Source organism: Acartia tonsa, chromosome 11, assembly GCF_053477335.1.
Source record: "Acartia tonsa isolate MP-2025a chromosome 11, ASM5347733v1, whole genome shotgun sequence".
In the NCBI taxonomy this organism is placed as follows: domain Eukaryota; kingdom Metazoa; phylum Arthropoda; class Copepoda; order Calanoida; family Acartiidae; genus Acartia; species Acartia tonsa.
Window position 1 is genome coordinate 32,410,703 of NC_137270.1, and position 20,824 is coordinate 32,431,526.

The window sequence follows — 20,824 nt, forward strand, 5'->3', positions numbered from 1 at the left end:
GCGTAAGTGTAAAGTTTAACATTTTATTATCTTTAGCACAACATTGTTATAAAATTATAAAACATTGTTAGTACTAAAGGACAAAGGTTGCTGCAAAAAAACTTGTATTTATGTCAGGTTACAGGTGCAAGACATCTGGAAATTTATCCTAAATAAATGAACACTCAACAATTTTAAGAAAATTATGTATTAAGTAACAATGGAATTCTTTAATTACTCATCTAAAAAGATTTTATTGGCTGCTTTTTATGACAGAGGAAAACTGATTTATATACACATATTTTTGAAAATTGTGACAAATTAGCAACTACTTTAATAATTACTTTATACGTTAGTCTATTTTATTTTCTTAAAAATGCATTGAGTATTCCTTGAGATTATCTGAGCCTTCTGGCCTCTCTCTCGCACTCGAGGAGGGTGAGGATGTCCCCCTCTCTGACGGGACCCTTCACGTTACGGATGATCTGACGGCTCTGCTCAGAGATGAACTCAACCTTCACCTGAGATACATAATTTGCTTTAGAGTCGCAAGAAAGCACACAAGGTGAAGGATGTCATCCAAATAAGCAAAACGAAAAAAGACTAGACGAAAATTGCGTATAAAATATCAAAATAAGTTGCCTAAATGTACAGTACATACTATGAACACACCTTTATAAAAATGCTTTGATTACAAAATTATGACTAAGGGGGGGGGGGGAAGTTTGTACACTTATAGGAAATGAAATTCAGTATCAAAGTTTGGGAGGGACGTGTGAGCTTGTTTTAAAAGTTATCAACCTAATTCTTTTTGTAAAATCTCTTATATGACTGGATGTACACGGAAAACTTTGAAAATTGAATTTTGGTACTTTCCTTCAAGGGGCCAGTGGAGCAAAAGACCCCCCAAAACACTAAAAATATGAGTTCTGAGCTTATTTTTAGAGATATCAACCTAATTTTTTAAATGTAAACTTTTTAAAAATAACTGAACTTAGTAATCATTACACATTTCATATTGGGACTTTCCTTCTAGGGGCTTGTGGAGCAAGAGACCCCACCAAAACTAAGAACAGGAGTTCTGAGCTTATTTTTGAAGATATCAACCTGATTTTTTTCAAAGAAAACTTTTTAAAAATAACTGAACTAAGTAACCATTACACATTTCATTTTGGGACTTTCCTTCTAGGGGCTTGTGGAGCAAGAGACCCCCCTAAACTAAGAACAGGAGTTCTAAGCTTATTTTTGAAGATATCAACCTGATTTTTTTCAATGAAAACTTTTTAAAAGTAACTGAACTTAGTAACCATTACACATTTCATTTTGGGACTTTCCTTCTAGGGGCTTGTGGAGCAAGAGACCCCCCAAAACTAAGAGAAGGAGGTCTGAGCTTATTTTTGAAGATATCAACCTGATTTTTTTCAAAGAAAACTTTTTAATAATAACTGAACTAAGTAACTAATACACATTTCATTTTGGGACTTTCCTTCTAGGGGCTTGTGGAGCAAGAGACCCCCCAAAACTAAGAACAGGAGTTCTGAGCTTATTTTTGAAGATATCAACCTGATTTTTTTCAATGAAAACTTTTTAAAAGTAACTGAACTTAGTAACCATTACACATTTCATTTTGGGGCTTTCCTTCTAACGGCTTGTGGAGCAAAAGACCCCCCAAAACTAAAAATAGGAGTTCTGAGCTTATTTTTAAAGATATCATCCTGAATTTTTTAAAAGAAAACTTTTTAAAAATAACTGATCTAAGTGACCAGAACACATTTCATTTTGGGACTTTCCTTCTAAGGGCTTGTGGAGCAAAAGACCCCCCAAAACTAAAAATAGGAGTTTTAAGCTTATTTCTAAAGATATCAACCTGATTTTTTAAAGGAACTTTTTTAAAATAACCGAACTAAGTAACCTTTACAGATTTAATTTTGGGACTTTCTTTCTAGGGGCTAGTAAAGCAAAAGACCCCTGAAAACCATAAATATTAGTTCTGAGCTTATTTTTAAAGATATTAGGTAAGCTGATTTATTAAGATAAACTTTTTTCATTTAACTGAACTACGTAGCCACAACAGATTTGCTAAAAATCAGGTTGATATCTTTAAAAATAAGCTCAGAACTCATATTTTTAGTGTTTAGGGGGATCTTTTGCTCCACAAGCTGCTAGGAGGAAAGTCCCAAAATGAAATGTGTAATGGTTACTTAGTACGGTTCTGTCTAAAAAAGTTTTCTTAAAAAAATCAGGTTGACTAAGTAACCATTACACATTTCATTTTGGGTCTTTCCTACTGGGAGCTGGTTGGGCAAAAGACCTCCAAAACACTGAAAATATGAGTTCTGAGCTTATTTTTAAAGATATCAATAATGTAGTGGTAATCAAGAGTGTGTAATGGTTACTTAGTTCAGTTATTTTAAAAAGTTTTCTTATAAAAAATCAGGTTGATATCTTTAAAAAAAACTCAGAACTAATATTTTTAGTTTTGGGGAGTCTTTTGCTCCACAAGCCTCTGGAAGGAGCGTCCCAAAATAAAATGTGTAACAGGTAGGTACTTAGTTCAATTACATTAAAAAAGTTTTCTTTGAAAAAATAAGGTTGATATCTATAAAAAAAAAAGCTCAGAACTCATATTTTTAGTGTTTTGGGGGGTCTCTTGCTCCACAATCCCCTAAAAAGAAAGTTCTAAAATGAAATGTGTTATGGTCACTTAGATCAGTTATTTTATAAAAGTTTTCTATAAAAAAATTAGGTTGATATCTTCAAAAAAAAGCTCAGAACTCCTGTTCTTAGTTTTGGGGGGTCTCTTGCTCCACAAGTCCCAAAATGAAATGTGTAATAGTTACTTAGTTCAGTTATTTTAAAAAAGTTTTCTTTGAAAAAAATCAGGTTGATATCTCTAAAAATAAGCTCAGAACTCCTTTTCTTAGTTTTTGGGGGTCTCTTGCTCCACAAGTCCCAAAATGAAATGTGTAATAGTTACTTAGTTCAGTTATTTTAAAAAAGTTTTCTAGAAGAAAACTCCCAAAATGAAATGTGTAATGGTTACTTAGGTAGTTCAGTTATTTTAAAAGTTTTCTCTAAAAAAATCAGGTTGATATCTTCAAAAATAAGCTCAGAACTCCTGTTATTAGTTTTGGGGGGTCTCTTGCTTCACAAGCCCCTAGAAGGAAAGTCCCAAAATGAAATAGGTAATAGTTACTTAGTTCAGTTATTTTAAAAAAGTTTTCGTTGCAAACAAAAATCAGGTTGATATCTTCAAAAATAAGCTCAGAACTCCTTTTCTTAGTTTTTGGGGGTCTCTTGCTCCACAAGTCCCAAAATGAAATGTGTAATAGTTACTTAGTTCAGTTATTTTAAAAAAGTTTTCTTTGAAAAAAATCAGGTTGATATCTCTAAAAATAAGCTCAGAACTCCTTTTCTTAGTTTTGGGGGGTCTCTTGCTCCACAAGCCCCTAGAAGGAAAGTCCCAAAATGAAATGTGTAGTAGTTACTTAGTTCAGTTATTTTAAAAAGTTTTCTTTGAAAAAAATCAGGTTGATATCTTCAAAAATAAGCTCAGAACTCCTTTTCTAAGTTTTGGGGGGTCTCTTGCTCCACAAGCCCCTACAAGGAAAGTCCCAAAATGAAATGTGTAATGGTTACTTAGTTCAGTTATTTTTAAAAAGTTTTCTTTAAAAAAAATCAGGTTGATATCTTCAAAAATAAGCTCAGAACTCCTTTTCTTAGTTTTGGGGGGTCTCTTGCTCCACAAGCCCCTAGAAGGAAAGTCCCAAAATGAAATGTGTAATGGTTACTAAGTTCAGTTATTTTTAAAAAGTTTACATTTAAAAAATTAGGTTGATATCTCTAAAAATAAGCTCAGAACTCATATTTTTAGTGTTTTGGGGGGTCTTTTGCTCCACTGGCCCCTTGAAGGAAAGTACCAAAATTCAATTTTCAAAGTTTTCCGTGTACATCCAGTCATATAAGAGATTTTACAAAAAGAATTAGGTTGATAACTTTAAAAACAAGCTCACACGTCCCTCCCAAACTTTGATACTGAATTTCATTTCCTATAAGTGTACAAACTTCCCCCCCCCTTATTCTAGGATTAATATTAAAAAACTAAAGTGAATGGGATGATTATAGCATGTGCAAAATGGACAATAACATTCTAGTAATGGTTATAATATAACATTCTAAATTGTACCCAACTCTTACAGGAAGAGGAATCATCATACAAAGTTTAAAATCGATAGGACTATCTTAACATGAATGAACTAACAATAAGAATCAGTTATTGACGGAATACTAGTACGAATTTCATTGTTATACTTTACAGAGATTGTGTTTGAATTGATTTTATTTACCTCCCGACCCTCCTGTCACTAAAGACTAGAGGCGATACCACTTATGCTATGCAAAAAAAAACCCAATAGAATTATCACCCAAATAAGCGTAAGATCAAAAATAAAAGCTTAACCTGGGTACACTGTCCCTGGGAGCCAGTACGGCCCAGAACCTTGATGACACGAGCGAGGGTAACCTTGTTATCCATTTTAGTTTCTGAAAATAGAATAACAAACTATATAACTTGGCATACAAAAATAATTTAACATAATTTAAATTAAAAGCATAAATATTAAGGAAACAATAAAATGTATACATATCAATAACTTAAAATAACACTTATCAGACAATGGACATGTTATGATTGGAAAAAAAGTAAGGGCCTAGAGTAATCGTAAAAAAACAATAAATTTTTTGGGGAGGGGTGAATAATATTCACGGAATATCTCACCTAAAATGTGATGTAAATTTTTAGGTGCTAAAATCTAATTTATTTTCAAAATACATTGGGGGAAATAAGTGTCGAGTAACGGAAATTACTAACAAAATCAAGATATATAGAATTATGTTTAAATGTATAAATTTTTATGCCTAATCATCTAGTAAATTAGCAAACAGATTTTAAAAATTTTCTTTGAAATGCAGATCCATGATCAATATACCTAATTAATATAACAGGTTTTAGAGTTTTTAGATATTTTATGCAGATAATCTTTAGGAATCAAAGGAGATCTCGATTCATCAGTTTTTGAGATCATGTACAGAAATGCTTGATATGTTATAGGTGATGTAACTATGGTATGCATTTACTTACGCTGAGGTTTAACTGTTAAACTTTAACATTTTTTTTCATAAAGGGAGACTCAATTATTATATAACATGAAAGTTAAATACAAGTGTTAAGGACATTAAGGATAAAAATCATTAATATCTTACATACATGCATGAGTGAGGAAGCAAATAAATATCTTAATTCTAACCCTTGAATACTTAATTTTATCGGTATTTAAGTATCTATTTATGGTAAGAAAATAGGTTTATTCCTTGAATATTTATTTCCACTTTTTGGAAAAGTGTACTTCAATGGATTAATAAAATAGTGTACAAAATCTTACAAATTTAAATATTAAAAACATGTGTACTATTATGCGTAGCAAATCACAAATAAGGAACAGCAATATCATATGCCATTCTTTTCAGTTCGGTTTAGCTAGACAAAAAAAAAAGAGGAAGGGGAATATTGTTTGTAACTACGAAAAATTAACACACATAAATAGTCGTACTAAATAGCCTAATAAAGGAGTTATTATCTGATGTTATTGTTGAGCTTAAACTTTTCATGAAAAAAGTTAATACAATACATCTATGGTTCTCTTTGTTCACTCCACACACTCCTTAATAGAAAACAAAGAATCTTAATTTTTGTTTACTTTTAACTAAACACAAGGACGTCCAAGTCTTTTCTATTTCGGGAGGAGGTCAAAAAAAGGGTTACTAAACTTTGCAAGAGAGGGAGGATATGACCCCTTAGACGTCCTTGAGAGAAGATATTTATAGCTTAATTTGCTTTTTCCAACTTATGAAAAATATAATAAAGTACAGGATAATTAATAAAGGAAAAAAACATAAAATAATAAGACTTATAACCCTAGAAATCAAACGCCAAACTTACAGGGGATTTGAATGAAAAAAGGAAAACATTTTTGATTAAAGTAGATTTTTTTAAGAAGTTAACAAAAATCGTGTATAAATAGAATAGTTATCTCTTGAATTTTTGTTAAAATCCATCAAAAAAAAAGTTATACCGAGTTCAAGATTACATGCCCAAATAAAAAATTAGTTTTCTTCACCTTTTTTCTCAATTTTCCAAACAAGTACATATTTCTTTGGTAATAAAAAACAGCTAACAGCAGATGGTAAAATTTGAAGTCGGGCCATAAAACCTAAAATATAAAATTAATAAGTCGCCGAGTTTTACAAAATTACGTGTATACTAATAATATTGGTTGGTTCCTTTATTAATTAACAATGACCGATAAATTAATGTACATCCACAAAATTACTCCTTCTGTAGATTACAATTTGTAGGTGAAACGTTTGGACACTCCCAAATGAACAATTGATGACGCTTACCTGTGTAAAATAAGTAATACTGGAAGAGGCTTGCCAAAGCATAAAATCTGACAGTCTAACTTCACCTAAAAACAAACAATTAATTTACCAGGGGTGTATATTTTCCACCTCCATCCCTCCCCCTCTAGGACAAGGTAGAGGAAAGGAAATTCTAAAGTCTAAAGGGAAAATAATTTTCTAGTATGGCTTCGAGGGAAATTTTTAAGTTTTTCTTAAACCAAGTCTTTACGCAATAGTTTACAGAAGAGGGTAGGCTAACTTTCCCTTCATTTCACTATTCCTACATTTCTACGATATTAAGGATTATGGAAAGAAAATTAAGAGGCTTTCGTCGTTTTTCACAGTAGCTTTTGAAAGGTTATTTTAGGTTAGTTAAATATTAATGATTGCCTAACCCAGCGGGACGCTGGGTTAGGCAATTGTCCCGGCGCGCAGGTGCTAGAAAAAGGAGAAAAGCTACTGTGAAAATACGACCAAACTTAAATTACTTTTCTTTCCATGACCAGAAATTAAGTCCTTTATTGGCGGAAAACTAATATTTTAGAAATTTTTTTTATTCCATCAAAATTACAAATTGTAGAGTATGATTGAGTAGAATAATAGTTAGTTCGCGCATCGTATTATAAACGGCTTTCCACGGATATAGAATGTACAATTATAAGATTAAAACCAGTTTTTTTAGCCCCGAGGTGCCGAAGGCACGGGCTAAAAAAACTGGTTTTAATCTTATCATCGTACATTTTTATATTCGTAGAAAGCTAAATATAATACGATGCTAGACCTAGTTTTTTCGTATGGATGAGAACCGGTTCCTATCCACCGGATTCGAATGAATACGAGAAAATCTATCCTTATATACCCTGCAAAACACGGTTTAAAAACTGTCCGTGAAAATATCAATTTATCTACAAATATTCTCAGCATACAATGATATATTTCTCGAGGATTCAAAGAGAGAAATAACAGACAAACATATTCTCTTGGCTGGGTTTCAGTCCCAACAGACCTTTCGGTTGTGACACATCTTAATTAATAGATTGTTGAGTAACAACTTGCATTAAACATTTTTGTATAGACTCGACAAACCAATGCAATACAATTCAAGATGATAAATAACGGAGCTTTTTTATAATAAGTTGTGTCATGTCTTGCATAGGAAGATAAGAGATGAAGTAAATTTAGGAATTTCAGAATCATCCTATCAATTTCAAACTCAGCATCCAGATTCTATGAAAAAAAGGTTTAATCTGAAAATCAACAGTTTGGTATTAATCAGAATGTAAATGTTTAAGAGTCAAAGGAAAAAAATTGGAAGTAAATCTGATGTTAAACTGGATATTGTTTAAGGACATATTTACTTTTTTAGGACTTTATTATAGAGATGATTCGCTTATAACAATGTACTTTGTTGTCCTAGGAATCAGTATTCCAAAAATCAGACCAATCGGATAATTTTATCACATAAATATTTGATATCAAAAAGGTTAAAAATCAACATGTTTAAAATGGACGTGCGGACTTTTTGGTAACGATTATAGAGTTGCTTTGCTTTTTAACTCGTACCTCACTCTTCTTTATAGTGTAATATTTGTGTATAAGAAAACTGTATATTGTCTTATTTTGTAGAATGAAACAATTTAATATTTCACTTTGTGAGTTCATCTGCTAGTTAAGTCGGTAATGCTATGGAATCCATGTAACTTACTCAGTTGTTTATTGAAATAAAAAAGGAGGGTATTTTTTTAGCATAATTCCGTTAATTTGGGTGCATGCTTCCAGTCAAATGCGCTTATTAGGTCACACTCTTCTTATTCACATGTTTAGTTATTCTATTAATTTGATCAAAATTAAAAACAGTTTGACCTAATACGCACATTTGACTGAAAACTTACAACCCAACTTTATGAAATTGCCTGAACTTAATCAAAATAGAATTTAATTTAAAAAACTTTTCTTAATAATGTCCATTATATAGCTCCTTGTCAAGACAATTATTAATACAGCAAAAGAAAGGTTTTATTTTTGAAGATTTCATGATTTTCTAACATTCTTAAATCTCTTTTCTTATGTCCTTCTTTCTCTCTTTAACATCTATGATTTTTGAGCTTATGTCTGAATTTATGATAAATATTATTTTCAGAAAAAAAACTATAATGAAATAAAACTGAAGAAGACCAATGATGAAAGTACGAAAAGCACTTTTAATTTTGATCTACATATCAATTATCCTAACATCATGCATACCATCATTGCCAGACTGGCTAAAGATTTGTTTGGATATTGTAATGACCATCTTGTCAAGTATAGTGAACTATCTTATATTTACATACTATCACAATCTAGCAGAAGTAAAGAAAACTGTGTTCACATTAGTGATGCAAGTTGTTCAAGTGATTACTTTGTTAGTATTTCTTTATGGCTTTATCTTTGTAGACTTAATGGTTATTATGTTTCGAGAAGAATCCTTAAGGTTGATCTACTTGTATCCTAATCTTGTTTGCAGCCTGCTCAGTCCAGAACCACACTATCTAGTAGTTCATTCTCTGGTGAGCATACTACTTATTTTCAAAATATTCATAATATGCTGCCCAAACACATATCTGGCAATGAACCATAAAATATACTTTTCAATGGCAATAATACTGACAGCTGTCTTGTTTGTGATAACACATGTTTTAATAATAAGTTTTACAAATACACTATGCTCCCTGTATGTAGTGTCAGAAATTAATCTCAGATTTCAACTTGATTTGGACATGTCTATATTCACATCATCAATAGTTCCTTACGTTCCTTTCCACCTTCCATTTGTAGTGTTGCCAGAATGCATTTGCAGGTTGCCAATATTAATAGACTGGCTGAAGAAAAAGAGGGATGACAGAAACACTATGGAGCTTGAAAAAGACATAGTAATATCAGAACAAAATAACAAGAGAAATAATATGGACCTTGCAAAAGACATAGTAATATCAGAACAAAATAACAAGAGAAATACTATTAAACTTGAGGAAGACATAGAAATATCAGCACAGAATAACAAGTGCAATGGGGAGAAAAGACAACAATGTGATACAAGTATTATTATACATGCTATGGTTTCAAAAGAATTATTAGTATCAGACTCTTTTAAAAAGACTGCTCTAATACACAAGAACAAAGAGTGTGGTACACAAAGTGTAACCAGTTTTTATCTTCCCCTTGACAGAACCATCAGAGAACAAAAAAGCTTAAAAATAAAAGAGATAGCTCAAGTATCACACATTCAATTAGAAGCTCAGTCAACTGACTCACCATCAATATCAGAAACTCAAACTGGTAAAACAGGGAGTAACTATAAAAAAGAGAGCCAAGTTGATGAAGAAAACATGATTCAAGAAGAAATAAAGCTGGCTGATACATTTGAGTCCAACATTCAAAGCAGCTACAAATCAGATAAGATAACAAATAGAGAAATTTCAAAGAGAAAATATCCTTGGATTTATTTAGTAGATACAACTTTGATAATTATGATTGTTATATCCATGGTTATATTAATGATTGTAATGTGTACAACTGATAACTCAAGTAACACTCATGTCTGGATGTTCTATTCAGGTAATTCAATTATTTGTGCAAAATATGTACGGCAAGTTTTAAATTAACTCAATGAATGTTTTTGTTCTTTGAATTCATTATCACCTCCAAGTTGTAACTTAATTTAATAGGTATACCCATCATGTAAAAATGATATGAAAAAAACTGCCTCATTTAATAGTTTTTTTTTTGTATTTAAAAGGTTAATGAGCCAATCCCAGTTTTAAAATAAATCTTAACATGTAAAATACTGCCTAAAACATCTAGTTACTGGCTTATAGTAATATTATTTTTCAGGGAGGAAGATGGGCACATTAATAGCGAATCTACTTGTGATAATAACCTCTAAAGAACTTCAACAATTTACTCAGAGAAAAATTAATAATTTGTGGGGAACCATGATGAGAAGTAATCATTCCATTTTTGCACCAATTCAGTTCTGTTATGCATTTTGTGACAATTAGTATCTTGTTGACTAAATGTTAATGAGAATATCTTAATGAGCTACATACAGGAGAACAAGTGAGCACATTAATGACAAGTCTTGTGTGGATAATAAAATCTAATGAACTTAAACGTTTTACTCAAAGAAAACTGTACAATTTGTGATAGCATAGTGATATTTAATGTGTGTAAACATTATTTCAAAATAAAACATGCACCATTATATATAATCGTTACCAGACTGCCCGTTTATCCATTTTGAATATCTATGTTAATTTTTAACTTTTTAACAAAATTTTATGTGATATTATTAACCGATTGATCTGATTTTTATTACTGATTACTAGGGCAACAAAGTTAAATGTTTTAAGCAGGGTGTCGGAGCCGTTTAATTTTGATGCGGCTCCGGCTCCGCGGAGCCGTATCTGGAAATACGGCTTCGGATCCAGCTCCGGCTCCTACTTTAAAATTAATATATCAATTTTTTTTCAGTATTGAATTTGATAAAATAAAACAATAATGTAAAATATTTTGCTTTTATTTGATTAAAGCTATATAAAAGTAGAAGGATGTGTGTCTATTTGTAACAATAGTTTTTCAGTTTATTATATGGAAATAGACCGTTGCCAAATTATAATATTACTTTAAAAAATCATTTTTAGCTAATCCGGAGCCGTTTTTAACGAAAAATACGGCTCCGGATCCGGCTCCACCAAAAATGTTGCTGCTCCCGGCTCCGGCACACTGGTTTTAAGCGAAGCATTTCTAAAGTAAAGCCCTAAAAATATAAGTCTATATTTAAACATTTCTCAACAAATTTAATTACAATTTTATTTAGACTTTTATACATATTTTATTATATTTTTATTATTCACTTCCGACACTCTAAAAGTGTTAATACTTGTTTGTCCTACCGTTTCAGAGCTTCGCTTTTATGAATGTAGTAATCCTTGTTCAATAATGTTTATTGATGTTTTTGAATAATTATCCTATCAAAACTGTAGCATAGTATTAAAGCCTCATAAATAATAAGAACATTGACAGCATCTTATTTTCTCTGCATCAGCGCTTTCGTTAAATCTTATGTGATAAATGTATTTTAGCTACTATATGTTTCAACAAACTTTCTGTAAAACGGATGGACCTACCATAAAAATTCGGCAATTTATATTATAGTATTTTTCCAAATTCTATTATAAAATATTTTTAATTATTTTCTTATAAAAATTTAATAAATATTGTGAATGTGATATTAAGTAAAATTGTTCAGTGTTTAAAATTTAAGTATGTAACAAAGCTAATTAAATTTACTTGTCTTATGGTTGGTTATGTTAATTTTTTTTGTAGTCGTGAAAAAGTAATACAGATTCTAAATAGAAGGATAAAAAAGGTCCAAGATTTATTAGCTTAAAATATCCAAGGACGTTAAAAAATCCTACAGTAATCGGAAGCTCAATTTTTATAGATATATCAAAAATCTTATTCTTAGTTGATGGATTGATTTCTCCTAGCTGGCTAATAAAACGATACCACTCATCCCCATTATGACTTAATTATATCCTTCCCGTGACCATGGAGGCCCGGAGGGGTATTGACCAAAATCTGAAAACTATTAGCAACCTAAATTGACGGTAAAATTACGCCTGTCATTATTTCAACAGTCTATATCCATTTTAGACGAACTATCCTAAAGAGGAGTATGCACTAACGAGAGCAAGTGATTCTAAGCACCTTTCAGCAATGATTCTAAATGTTTTTTTGTTTGTGAATATGCTAGAGTTGTGTTTGACTTGAGCTTTGTTGGCCGAGGGATAAATTAAACTGGAATTAATTTTTTTTATTTTGATTTTACTGTTCTTGAAAGAGTGTCAATAATAATATACGTTATATCATTATTCAGAACTGGTTCTAATCCAGCGGATATTTATCGGTTTCGAAGCCATACTGGAAAGGAAATACTAACCTGATGTTCGCAGTAGTAGATCCACCGGCGGACTGCCGGACGTGTACATTAGATTATCTAAACAAGGATGATATTAAAAATAGGTAGTGCAACATCTGGCAGACTCACAATGGATGTAGAATATAATACATGGATATCATGACAGGGGGAAAATTATCGTCAATTTAGCTTGCTAACATGGAACTAAAATTGTTATTTTAGCCCGCTGCGCGTTTCATTTTATTAGAGAACATTAAAATCCAAGTAATAATAAATCCATTTATATGCCTTAGATTTACCATAACAGGTTCGCACAAATGGTGATTTTTAGAGCTTTGACTGGTGATTCTCTAGACAGGTTTAAGGATAAAATTAAGAAAAAAAACCTCGAGAATTTTATTAATATTTGTAGTTAAATTTTTAGTAGCGAAGCTACTCTATAATTCGCTTTGTCCGTCCGTCAGTCAGTCAGTCAGTCCGTCAGTCAGTCCGTCAGTCCGTCAGTCCGTAACGCTATGGGGGAAATGGGATTTACTCAGCTCCTATAAAAGATAGAATGCTGAAATTTTTTGACAACATTCCCTTCATTAAGGAGCACAATTAACTTTAAAACATCAATGGCGGTCGGACGGCTTTTTAGCAGGTTTTAGGCTATTTTTTTATTTTCCACATTTTTCCTCATATCTTTGGTGTTTATGGTCTGATTTTCAAAATTTTTTCAGTTAGATATATCAAAATTAAATTTTCCGTCGTTTTGAGAACCATCAATGACGGTCAGACTGCCTTTTTGCAGGTTTTTGGCTATTCTTATATTTTTTACATTTTCCCCCATATCTTTGGTGTTTATGGTCCGATTTTCAAACTTTTTTCAGTTATAGATATCAAAATTAAATTTCCCATCGTTTGAAGAAAACAACAATGACGGTCAGACTGCCTTTTTGCAGGTTTTTAGCTATTTTTATATTTTTTACATTTTCCCCCATATCTTTGGTGTTTATGGACTGATTTTCAAAATTTTTTCAGTTAAAGATATCAAAATTAAATTTCTGGTCATTTGAAGAAATCAACAATGACGGTCAGACTGCCTTTTTGCAGGTTTTTGGCTATTTTTATATTTTTTACATTTTCCCCCATATCTTTGGTGTTTATTAATCGATTTTCAAATTTTTTTCAGTTAAAGATATCAAAATTAAATTTCCGTCGTTTGAAGAAAACAACAATGACCGTCAGTCCCATCCACGAAATTTTGTTCTTCGCTACTTATGGATGTTGTCATCCTTGTTTTGTTTTGACTGCAAATGACAGACATGTTTTTAACCAAATAAATTTCATAATAGAAAGTTGTAACACTTAATATTGTTTAATATTGTTAATTTTGTTTATATAGAGAACATAAAGAAAAATAAAAAAGTATACTAATCCTTTAAAAGTAAAGTTTAACTTTTTAAAGGTTTCATTTCTGTGACAAAACTAGGGCTGGTAATCCGTATCCGGAATCCGTCCAATTTTTGGCCAATTTTGGAATCCGAATCCGGATCCGTTCTTTAATAGCGGATTCCGGATTCTTATTTGGTAAGCTAAAATTAGCGTCTTGAGTTTTTTCTTTCAACTCCTCCTCTTTGAAGGCAAAGATTTTCATCATTATATATAATATCTTTTAAAATCTGGTTCGATTCTCGGAAGTGAATTATAGAGAACATCAAGAACATTGATTTTTAGGACATATGTAGCACTTAATTTTTTTAAGTTTTTTAAAAATTCTTTTAAAATATTGCTAGAATCCGGAATCCGAATCCGGAATCCGCCACTTTTTTTTGACGGATTCTTTAAGAATCCGGAATCCGAATCCAGCCCAAAAATTCGACGAATTGCCATCACTAGACAAAACACAAATGAACTCGCACCAAAAAAGTTGAACTGATGGAACTTTGAATGCAATTTGAAACTTAGGAATTTTTTTTTATCATTTGGGACAATCAAGAAAAAGATTCACTATATTTTACTTAACACTAGATTTCAACAACAAATAAGCGTCAAATAAAACTGTAAAAAAAGTTTCAAATGATCAAAATTTTCTACGGTAATTTGGCGAGTAAAGAAAAATTTCGGCGGGAGATGGCGATTTCACTAGCATGACACTACCATGCCAATTACCAGAGCTTGATCTTTAAATCATTTTGGCGCGCCCCGATCTAAGTCACTACTAAAATGATTTAAAGATCAAGCTCTGTACTATCAACCTTCGTTTTTGCTAGTTCCCTTAAGATTTAGTTACTAAAAGAGCTGGGAGGGAGGGGACAATAGACTGTTTATTATTCTGGTCCCAAAGTTTTAATACAGTTTTCTTATTCGTTGGCTTAAAAATTTTGGGGACTTTCATTGAAGTTTGATTGGTTGTTTCTTTAATTTGAGTGTCCAAACGTTTCAACTATTGATTGTAAGTTACATAGTGGGGTAATTTTGTTTATACTCTTTTGATATGTACATTAAATCTGCCTATGTCTTATCCCTTTAGATCACTGCTAAAATAGGCAAACTCGATCCCATGCGGCCCCCTCCCCACACCCCTCATTAATCTTACCCAAAAGCTGAACATCAATATCCTGTTGAGAAATTTCACCACGTTCTACCATCTTGACAGATTCTCGCATAGCCGACGTTATTTCTTCCCTAGAAAAATAAATCAGTTTAACGTATGGCTTCGAAATCGATTGATATAAGCTGCAATAAAACCGGTTCTTAGTCATACTGATAATTCATGTATTGTATCACCTCTTGGACATTTTTCTACGAATAGTAAAATAAAAAATAATAATATTAAGACCAGTTTTGATTGTCTTGGCCTTCGGCACCTCGGGACTAACAAACCTGATTCTAATCTTACAAGGGATGGCAATCCGTCAAATTGTTGTACCGGATTCGGATTCTTACAAGAATCCGTCCAAAAATTATAAAATTTAAGTGCTACACAAGTCCTAAAAATCAATGTTCTTGGTGTTCTCTATAATTAACTTCCGAGAATTGAACCAGGAGATTTTAAAAAACATTATATACATATATTTATAATGATGATAATCTTTGCCTTCAAAATGAAATAAAAAACTCAAGACGATAATTTTAGCCTGCCAATTAAGAATCCGAATCCGCGTTTGAAAAACGGATTCCAGATTCGGATTCCAAAATTGGCTAAAAATAGAGCGGATTCCAGATTCGGATTGCTAACCCTAAATCTTACAATTGCTTATTATAAAATTTGCGGAAAGCTGTATATAAAACAATACGATAATAAAATAACTAATATCAGTTAAACAAAATTATTCTATTTTTGTTTAAAGAATTGTTATTTAAAACCGCTCGAATTTCCCAATAAGAGGGAAAAAAATGTTTTGAATAATCTTTATTTTTTCACTTTTTTGCCTCCTTCTAAATCTCCCCCACACTCCATTTATATCATGCAGAATATACACCCCAGTATATTGAAGAAACTTTCTCTTACCTAGAAGTGTAGGAGAAGGCGACATTGAGTGTAAATTTATTGTTATCAATCGTAACTTTGTTGGCAGTTGATATCAGCTGTTGAATATCCTCGGGCAAAAGTTTTAGATTTCCTAAACAACAAATAACAATATATTAATCCTTAAATAAAAATAACAGGATGTCTTGGAGTCTGTCTGATTTCAATAAGTTTGTACCTATTTTCCCAAGAAATCGCCCATAGAAAAATACACCCCCCCCCCTCCACATAGACTTTTAGGGCCATAGCCAGTAGTTAAAAATATTGCGCTATTCCCTCCCTCCACATCCACCTCCTTATCTTAAAATAAAATAAGAAAAGAGAGTTTTTCGTTTGTTTTGTTTATTTCAGGTTGGATAATGTCACCGCAAATATACTATATAGGCCCAATCGTGTTAGATCCCCTCGCAGGGAATAGGAAAGAAAAACAACCCCATCCATCGTTTCCAATTTATTATATCAATGTAAAACTAAAAGTTAAGATTTAGTGCTCAACCGGCCCTATTTGGGAAAGCCCTAAGAACTGGGTGTCGGAGCCGTATAATTTTGATGCGGATCCGGCTCCTATCTTAAAATTAATACATCAATTTTTTTTCATTATTGAATTTGATAAAATAAAATAAATAATATAAAATATTTTGCTTTTATTTGATTAAAGCTATATAAAAGTAGAAGGATGTGTGTATTTGTTAAGTAACAATAGTTTTTCAGTTTATTATATGGAAATAGACCGTTGCCAAATTATATTACTTTAAAAATCATTTTTAGCTAATCCGGAGCCGGAGCCGTTTTAAACGAAAAATACGGCTCCGGTTCCGGCTCAACCAAAAATGTTGCTGCTCCCGGCTCCGGCTCCGAAACACTGCCTAAGAATATCAAAAATCATAATAATGAAATTTTTTACCTATTACTTTGACTCTAATTCCATGTTCCTTCAACTTTTCTTCTTCACTAATAAGCATCTGAATCTTTTCTCTAAAATGAAAAACTAAATTTTTAAAAGCTAGAACGAGGGGGGAGGGCGATTATGACTAATTTTGTGTCAAAGGACATGAAATTTGGCATGGCAGTGTGGTGTAAACAGCAGCGGACAGCAGAGATGAAAAAACCAGATTTTTTTTTAAAAAGAACAAACCAGGTTTTTTTGATTTTTAAAAATAAAAACCAGTTTTTTTTGGTTTTTTTGATAGTGTCCAAATTATAGGCCTGCTTCCCCCCCTCATTTTTCACCCCCCCCCCCCCTTTTTCTCACTCCCGAAACGGGGGGTGCCCAAATCTGCCCAAAAGGACCCGAAAAAGGGCAGCCCAAAAGCGCCCGCCCGATTAGAAAACCCTGACTGACAGTTATTTACTGTATTATTTACGTTATGAAAAGATATAACTGGAAAGATAGGCCTTTGTATAAATATTTAAAAAAAAACCATTTAAACCATCCCATCAGGTCCTAAATCAATCATAAAATCGAATATAAAATCATAACTTAAATAATAAAAAAGTATATTAAATACCAGAAAAGAGAGCTTATGCTATAGCCTTTTATAGGCACTTTATTATATTAAAATGCAAACTCCACTTCTTAGGTTAAAATCTGGAGTTTGCAAAGTGTCCACACGACTAAGGTCGAAAAGTAATAAATGTTTCACCCGTTGTACAAATGATTTGAAAGTTACCTAAATAACTGGAGAATATTTTCCACCTCTTCTTTGTCGCGCTTAAAATTTTCAATACTGAAAAAAAAACAAGAAAATGTTTACAAGTAGCTCAGGAATACATGCTAATTATTTTATGAAAATAGTCTCACATAAAATTGCATTTCCTATAGATAATTTTTTATACTAAATGACAAGTTATATATTGTCTACAGTAAGGTCTAATTGGTAATGCACAGTAGTCTCGGGTTCGAAACCATGTAGTCGGGTATCACCAAGACTTCAGAAAAAAATAATGGAATGAATCTCAAATCTAGCATGTAAAAAATATATTCCAGTATCGCTTCGAAACCGATTAATATCCGGTGGACTTGAACCGGTTATCAGCCATTCTGAAAAATTATGTATAGCAATGTATTATGTCCAGCTTTCTATGAATATAAAACGTTTTTTTTATATCCGCGGAAACCTGTTAATAATACGATTACGATGTGATAAATAACTACTAAAACATCTAACATTGTATGTATTAATTGGATTAGTTGCTAAATATATATATTCCTAGTTGACTAAACCATTATAAAACGGTAGCTTAACTTATAAATGCTTAAAGTAGCTATATAGTATACAAAAAAAAGAAAAATTACCCTTACCTAAATGCATAGACAGTTACAGTATGTATTCCCAGCTGTCTACACCATTGAAGTGTGTTAGCTAAACTTTCAAATCCTTGGGAATGACCCTGCAAAATCAAAATTACAATTATTTTGTCCAGCATGGCATCGAAACCGATAAGAATCCGGTGGATTAGAACCGGTTCTCAGCCAAACTAATAATTATGCAGAGGTATATATTCTGCAAATCTGACCCGGCTGAGGGGGGGGGGGGGGGGGGGAATAAAAAATATGAGGTTGGGGGGGAAAAATGTAAAAATTAAGAGGAATGAAAGCATTTTTCTTTTTTTCTCCCCTCTTTGATAAAAAAAAAATATGTGGAAGGGGGCATAATATGAATAAAATAAAAAATTCTGAAAATATTTTTCCATTTTATCCCCTTCCTTGCTGGAAAAACTAGGAGGGGAAAAAAAATTTAAAAATTTGCAACAGGGGGAAAAATTAATCTTGTGCAGAATATACACCCATGTAATTATGTACAGCATCGTATTATATCCAGTTTTCTACGAATTTAAAATGTTAAAATGAAAATATCAATATCATATGCCTGTGCCTTCGGAATCTCAGGACTAGAAAAATAGTTGTAATCTTTTAATTAATACTATACGTTTTTTATACGCGGAAAGTTGTTTATAATACGATACGATAAATAACACTATACTATAAAGTAAAAACATTCTGCTAATGAGTATAGTGTACCTTATTGTTATAGGATTCTTCTTTTTAGCATTAAAATTAGGATAGGTAATTGGCTTGCTTAGTTAAGGGTTTGTGGAGAGAAAAATGTCTAAAGCTACCCCGAAAAAAGAATCTAATCCATATTTTAAACGAAAGACACAGACACAAAAGAACCTAACAGGAGTAGACTGAAGAAAAAATAAAATTAAGTTTTAAAGTTAGATTATTTCTCCCTAACATACTAAAACTTTAAAAGAGATTAGAATTTATTCTCTTTCATAGAGGATTTACATCTTGTTAAAATAAAATTAAATTAAATATATTTGTTGCGTAAAAAAACAATATCAAAAACTCAAAGTTAATGTGGAAACTTATGGACAATGTTCGTGCAATCAAAAGGCTGTTTGTGCGTGTAATGGTATAGTTTATGCATAATAAAAAATCCAAAATAGTCATAATTTTTCTTCTTCTTTCTTTTAATGAACCTTATTTAACAGAAACCTTACTGACCTCCCTATTCTTGCTTATATTAATTCGTTCACACGCATATGTTTTAATTTTTCATTGTCCTATCATTCTACATTGCACCCTTAAGTATTAATAAATATGAAATAATGGCTATAAAATATACGTGGATATCATAACAGGGAAAATTGTTGCCAATTTAAGTTGCTATCTTGGAACTCATTTATTGGTCAGTTCGTTCTTCCAATTTTAGCCCAATTAATGCTTTGCTTATCCATTTATCTTATTAAGATCATATATTAACCTGTATTTTCTCTACTTTGTTTTGTTTGGCATATCTTCTATTTCCGTCCATTATGATGGCTAAATGTTGGGGGATTTTTCCACATCTAAAAATTCAAATTTTCAAATACAATCTTATTTACTAACAACTACTTCATGGGGAGGGAGTATATTTTTATAGACGAATTGGGAGAAAGGGTGGAGTTATTAGTTTTAGTCGAGGTGCCTATTCCAAGAGCAACTAATATAAAACTGAATAGACTGTCAGTCCGTCGGTCATGACAATAAATACATTAACACCAGCCGCGCAACTTAATTTTAAAACTGTACTCATTTTTTTGCTCGTCTTTAATTCGGGCAGTAGCTTCGCTTCTAAAAAAAAGCTTACCTTAACAGCTACTTCAAGGGGAGGGGATATATTTTTATAGACGAATTGGGAGAAAGGGTGGAGTTATTAGTTTTAGTCGAGGTGCCTATTCCAAGAGCAACTAATATAAAACTGAATAGACTGTCAGTCCGTCGGTCATGACAATAAATACATTAACACAAGCCGCGCAACTTAATTTTAAAACTGTACTCATTTTTTTGCTCGTCTTTAATTCGGGCAGTAGCTTCGCTTCTAAAAAAAAAGCTTACCTTAACATACTTGAGAAAAATCTCTCTAGCCAAGAAAATTTGTACTCTTCCCTAACCCACGACATTTTATTTTTAAAACCTTTCAAGATTTTCTGAAATTAAAATTCAGCAAATATTAATACATAAAATATGAAGAGTAATATTTTTTAGAATCTTAAAAAAACAGAATCAGCAACGATGAGAGTATGAATACAGGGACAAGATATATTGCACTGGGAAAAAAAAAATTATTTTAGTCTCGCAAATCATACTGAAGTACTAAAACTGTAAAAAAAAACTAATTTTTGAGAGGAGTTAATTTTTCCTCCTTCTTACACGTTTGACGTTTTTTTTTGGTGATGCTTCATAAAGAAGTTTAAACGAAAAGTATAATCTTATAAAAGCAATAACAATAGGAAAGTTTGAAAGGGGCTTTATGTAAAATTATAACCATTTCATGATTCCCAATTGTTAATGTTGGTCGATGGTTTAATGGAGTATCAAAATATATTTTTTTTAAAAGGAGAGATAGAATGAATCTTGATTAATA

The 20,824-nt window shown here is 31.7% G+C and overlaps 2 protein-coding genes across 3 annotated transcripts; both read right to left on the reverse strand.

The window, feature by feature from the left end:
* Nucleotides 1–9: 9 nt before the first annotated feature.
* Nucleotides 10–4,561, reverse strand: LOC145331809 (small ribosomal subunit protein eS28). 2 transcript variants are annotated; one of them, XM_080176657.1, is made up of 3 exons: nucleotides 4,439–4,561; nucleotides 369–500; nucleotides 10–146 (listed from the first exon to the last, which is right to left on the reverse strand). In XM_080176657.1, exons 1-2 carry the CDS (start codon nucleotides 4,511–4,513, stop codon nucleotides 378–380), a joined length of 198 nt encoding a protein of 65 aa, XP_080032783.1. In that variant the 5' UTR covers nucleotides 4,514–4,561; the 3' UTR covers nucleotides 10–146; nucleotides 369–377. The 2 variants fall into 2 exon arrangements, with proteins under 2 accessions (XP_080032783.1, XP_080032782.1); XM_080176656.1 differs by having other exon boundaries at nucleotides 10–500.
* Nucleotides 4,562–5,016: 455 nt separating this feature from the next.
* Dhdds (Dehydrodolichyl diphosphate synthase subunit) lies at nucleotides 5,017–20,390 on the reverse strand. Its single transcript, XM_080176653.1, has 11 exons — nucleotides 20,296–20,390; nucleotides 19,682–19,766; nucleotides 18,214–18,302; nucleotides 17,582–17,638; nucleotides 16,816–16,886; nucleotides 15,894–16,005; nucleotides 14,979–15,067; nucleotides 12,419–12,475; nucleotides 6,439–6,503; nucleotides 6,156–6,248; nucleotides 5,017–5,699 (listed from the first exon to the last, which is right to left on the reverse strand). Exons 1-11 carry the CDS (start codon nucleotides 20,358–20,360, stop codon nucleotides 5,685–5,687), a joined length of 798 nt encoding a protein of 265 aa, XP_080032779.1. The 5' UTR covers nucleotides 20,361–20,390; the 3' UTR covers nucleotides 5,017–5,684.
* Between the last annotated feature and the right edge of the window lie 434 nt (nucleotides 20,391–20,824).

Bases quoted from the DNA above. Each gene is read 5' to 3' on its own strand.
- Dhdds (XM_080176653.1), bottom strand. From the start codon at position 20,360: ATGTCGTGGGTTAGGGAAGAGTACAAATTTTCTTGGCTAGAGAGATTT. The intron at 16,006-16,815 runs GTAAAAAATTTC...TTTGTTGTTTAG, and splicing joins AATTAGAGTCAAAGTAATAG to GAAATCTAAAACTTTTGCCC. The intron at 15,068-15,893 runs GTAAGAGAAAGT...TTATTTTTCTAG, and splicing joins GCCTTCTCCTACACTTCTAG to GGAAGAAATAACGTCGGCTA.
- LOC145331809 (XM_080176657.1), bottom strand. From the start codon at position 4,513: ATGGATAACAAGGTTACCCTCGCTCGTGTCATCAAGGTTCTGGGCCGT. The intron at 501-4,438 runs GTTAAGCTTTTA...TATGTATCTCAG, and splicing joins CCCAGGGACAGTGTACCCAG to GTGAAGGTTGAGTTCATCTC.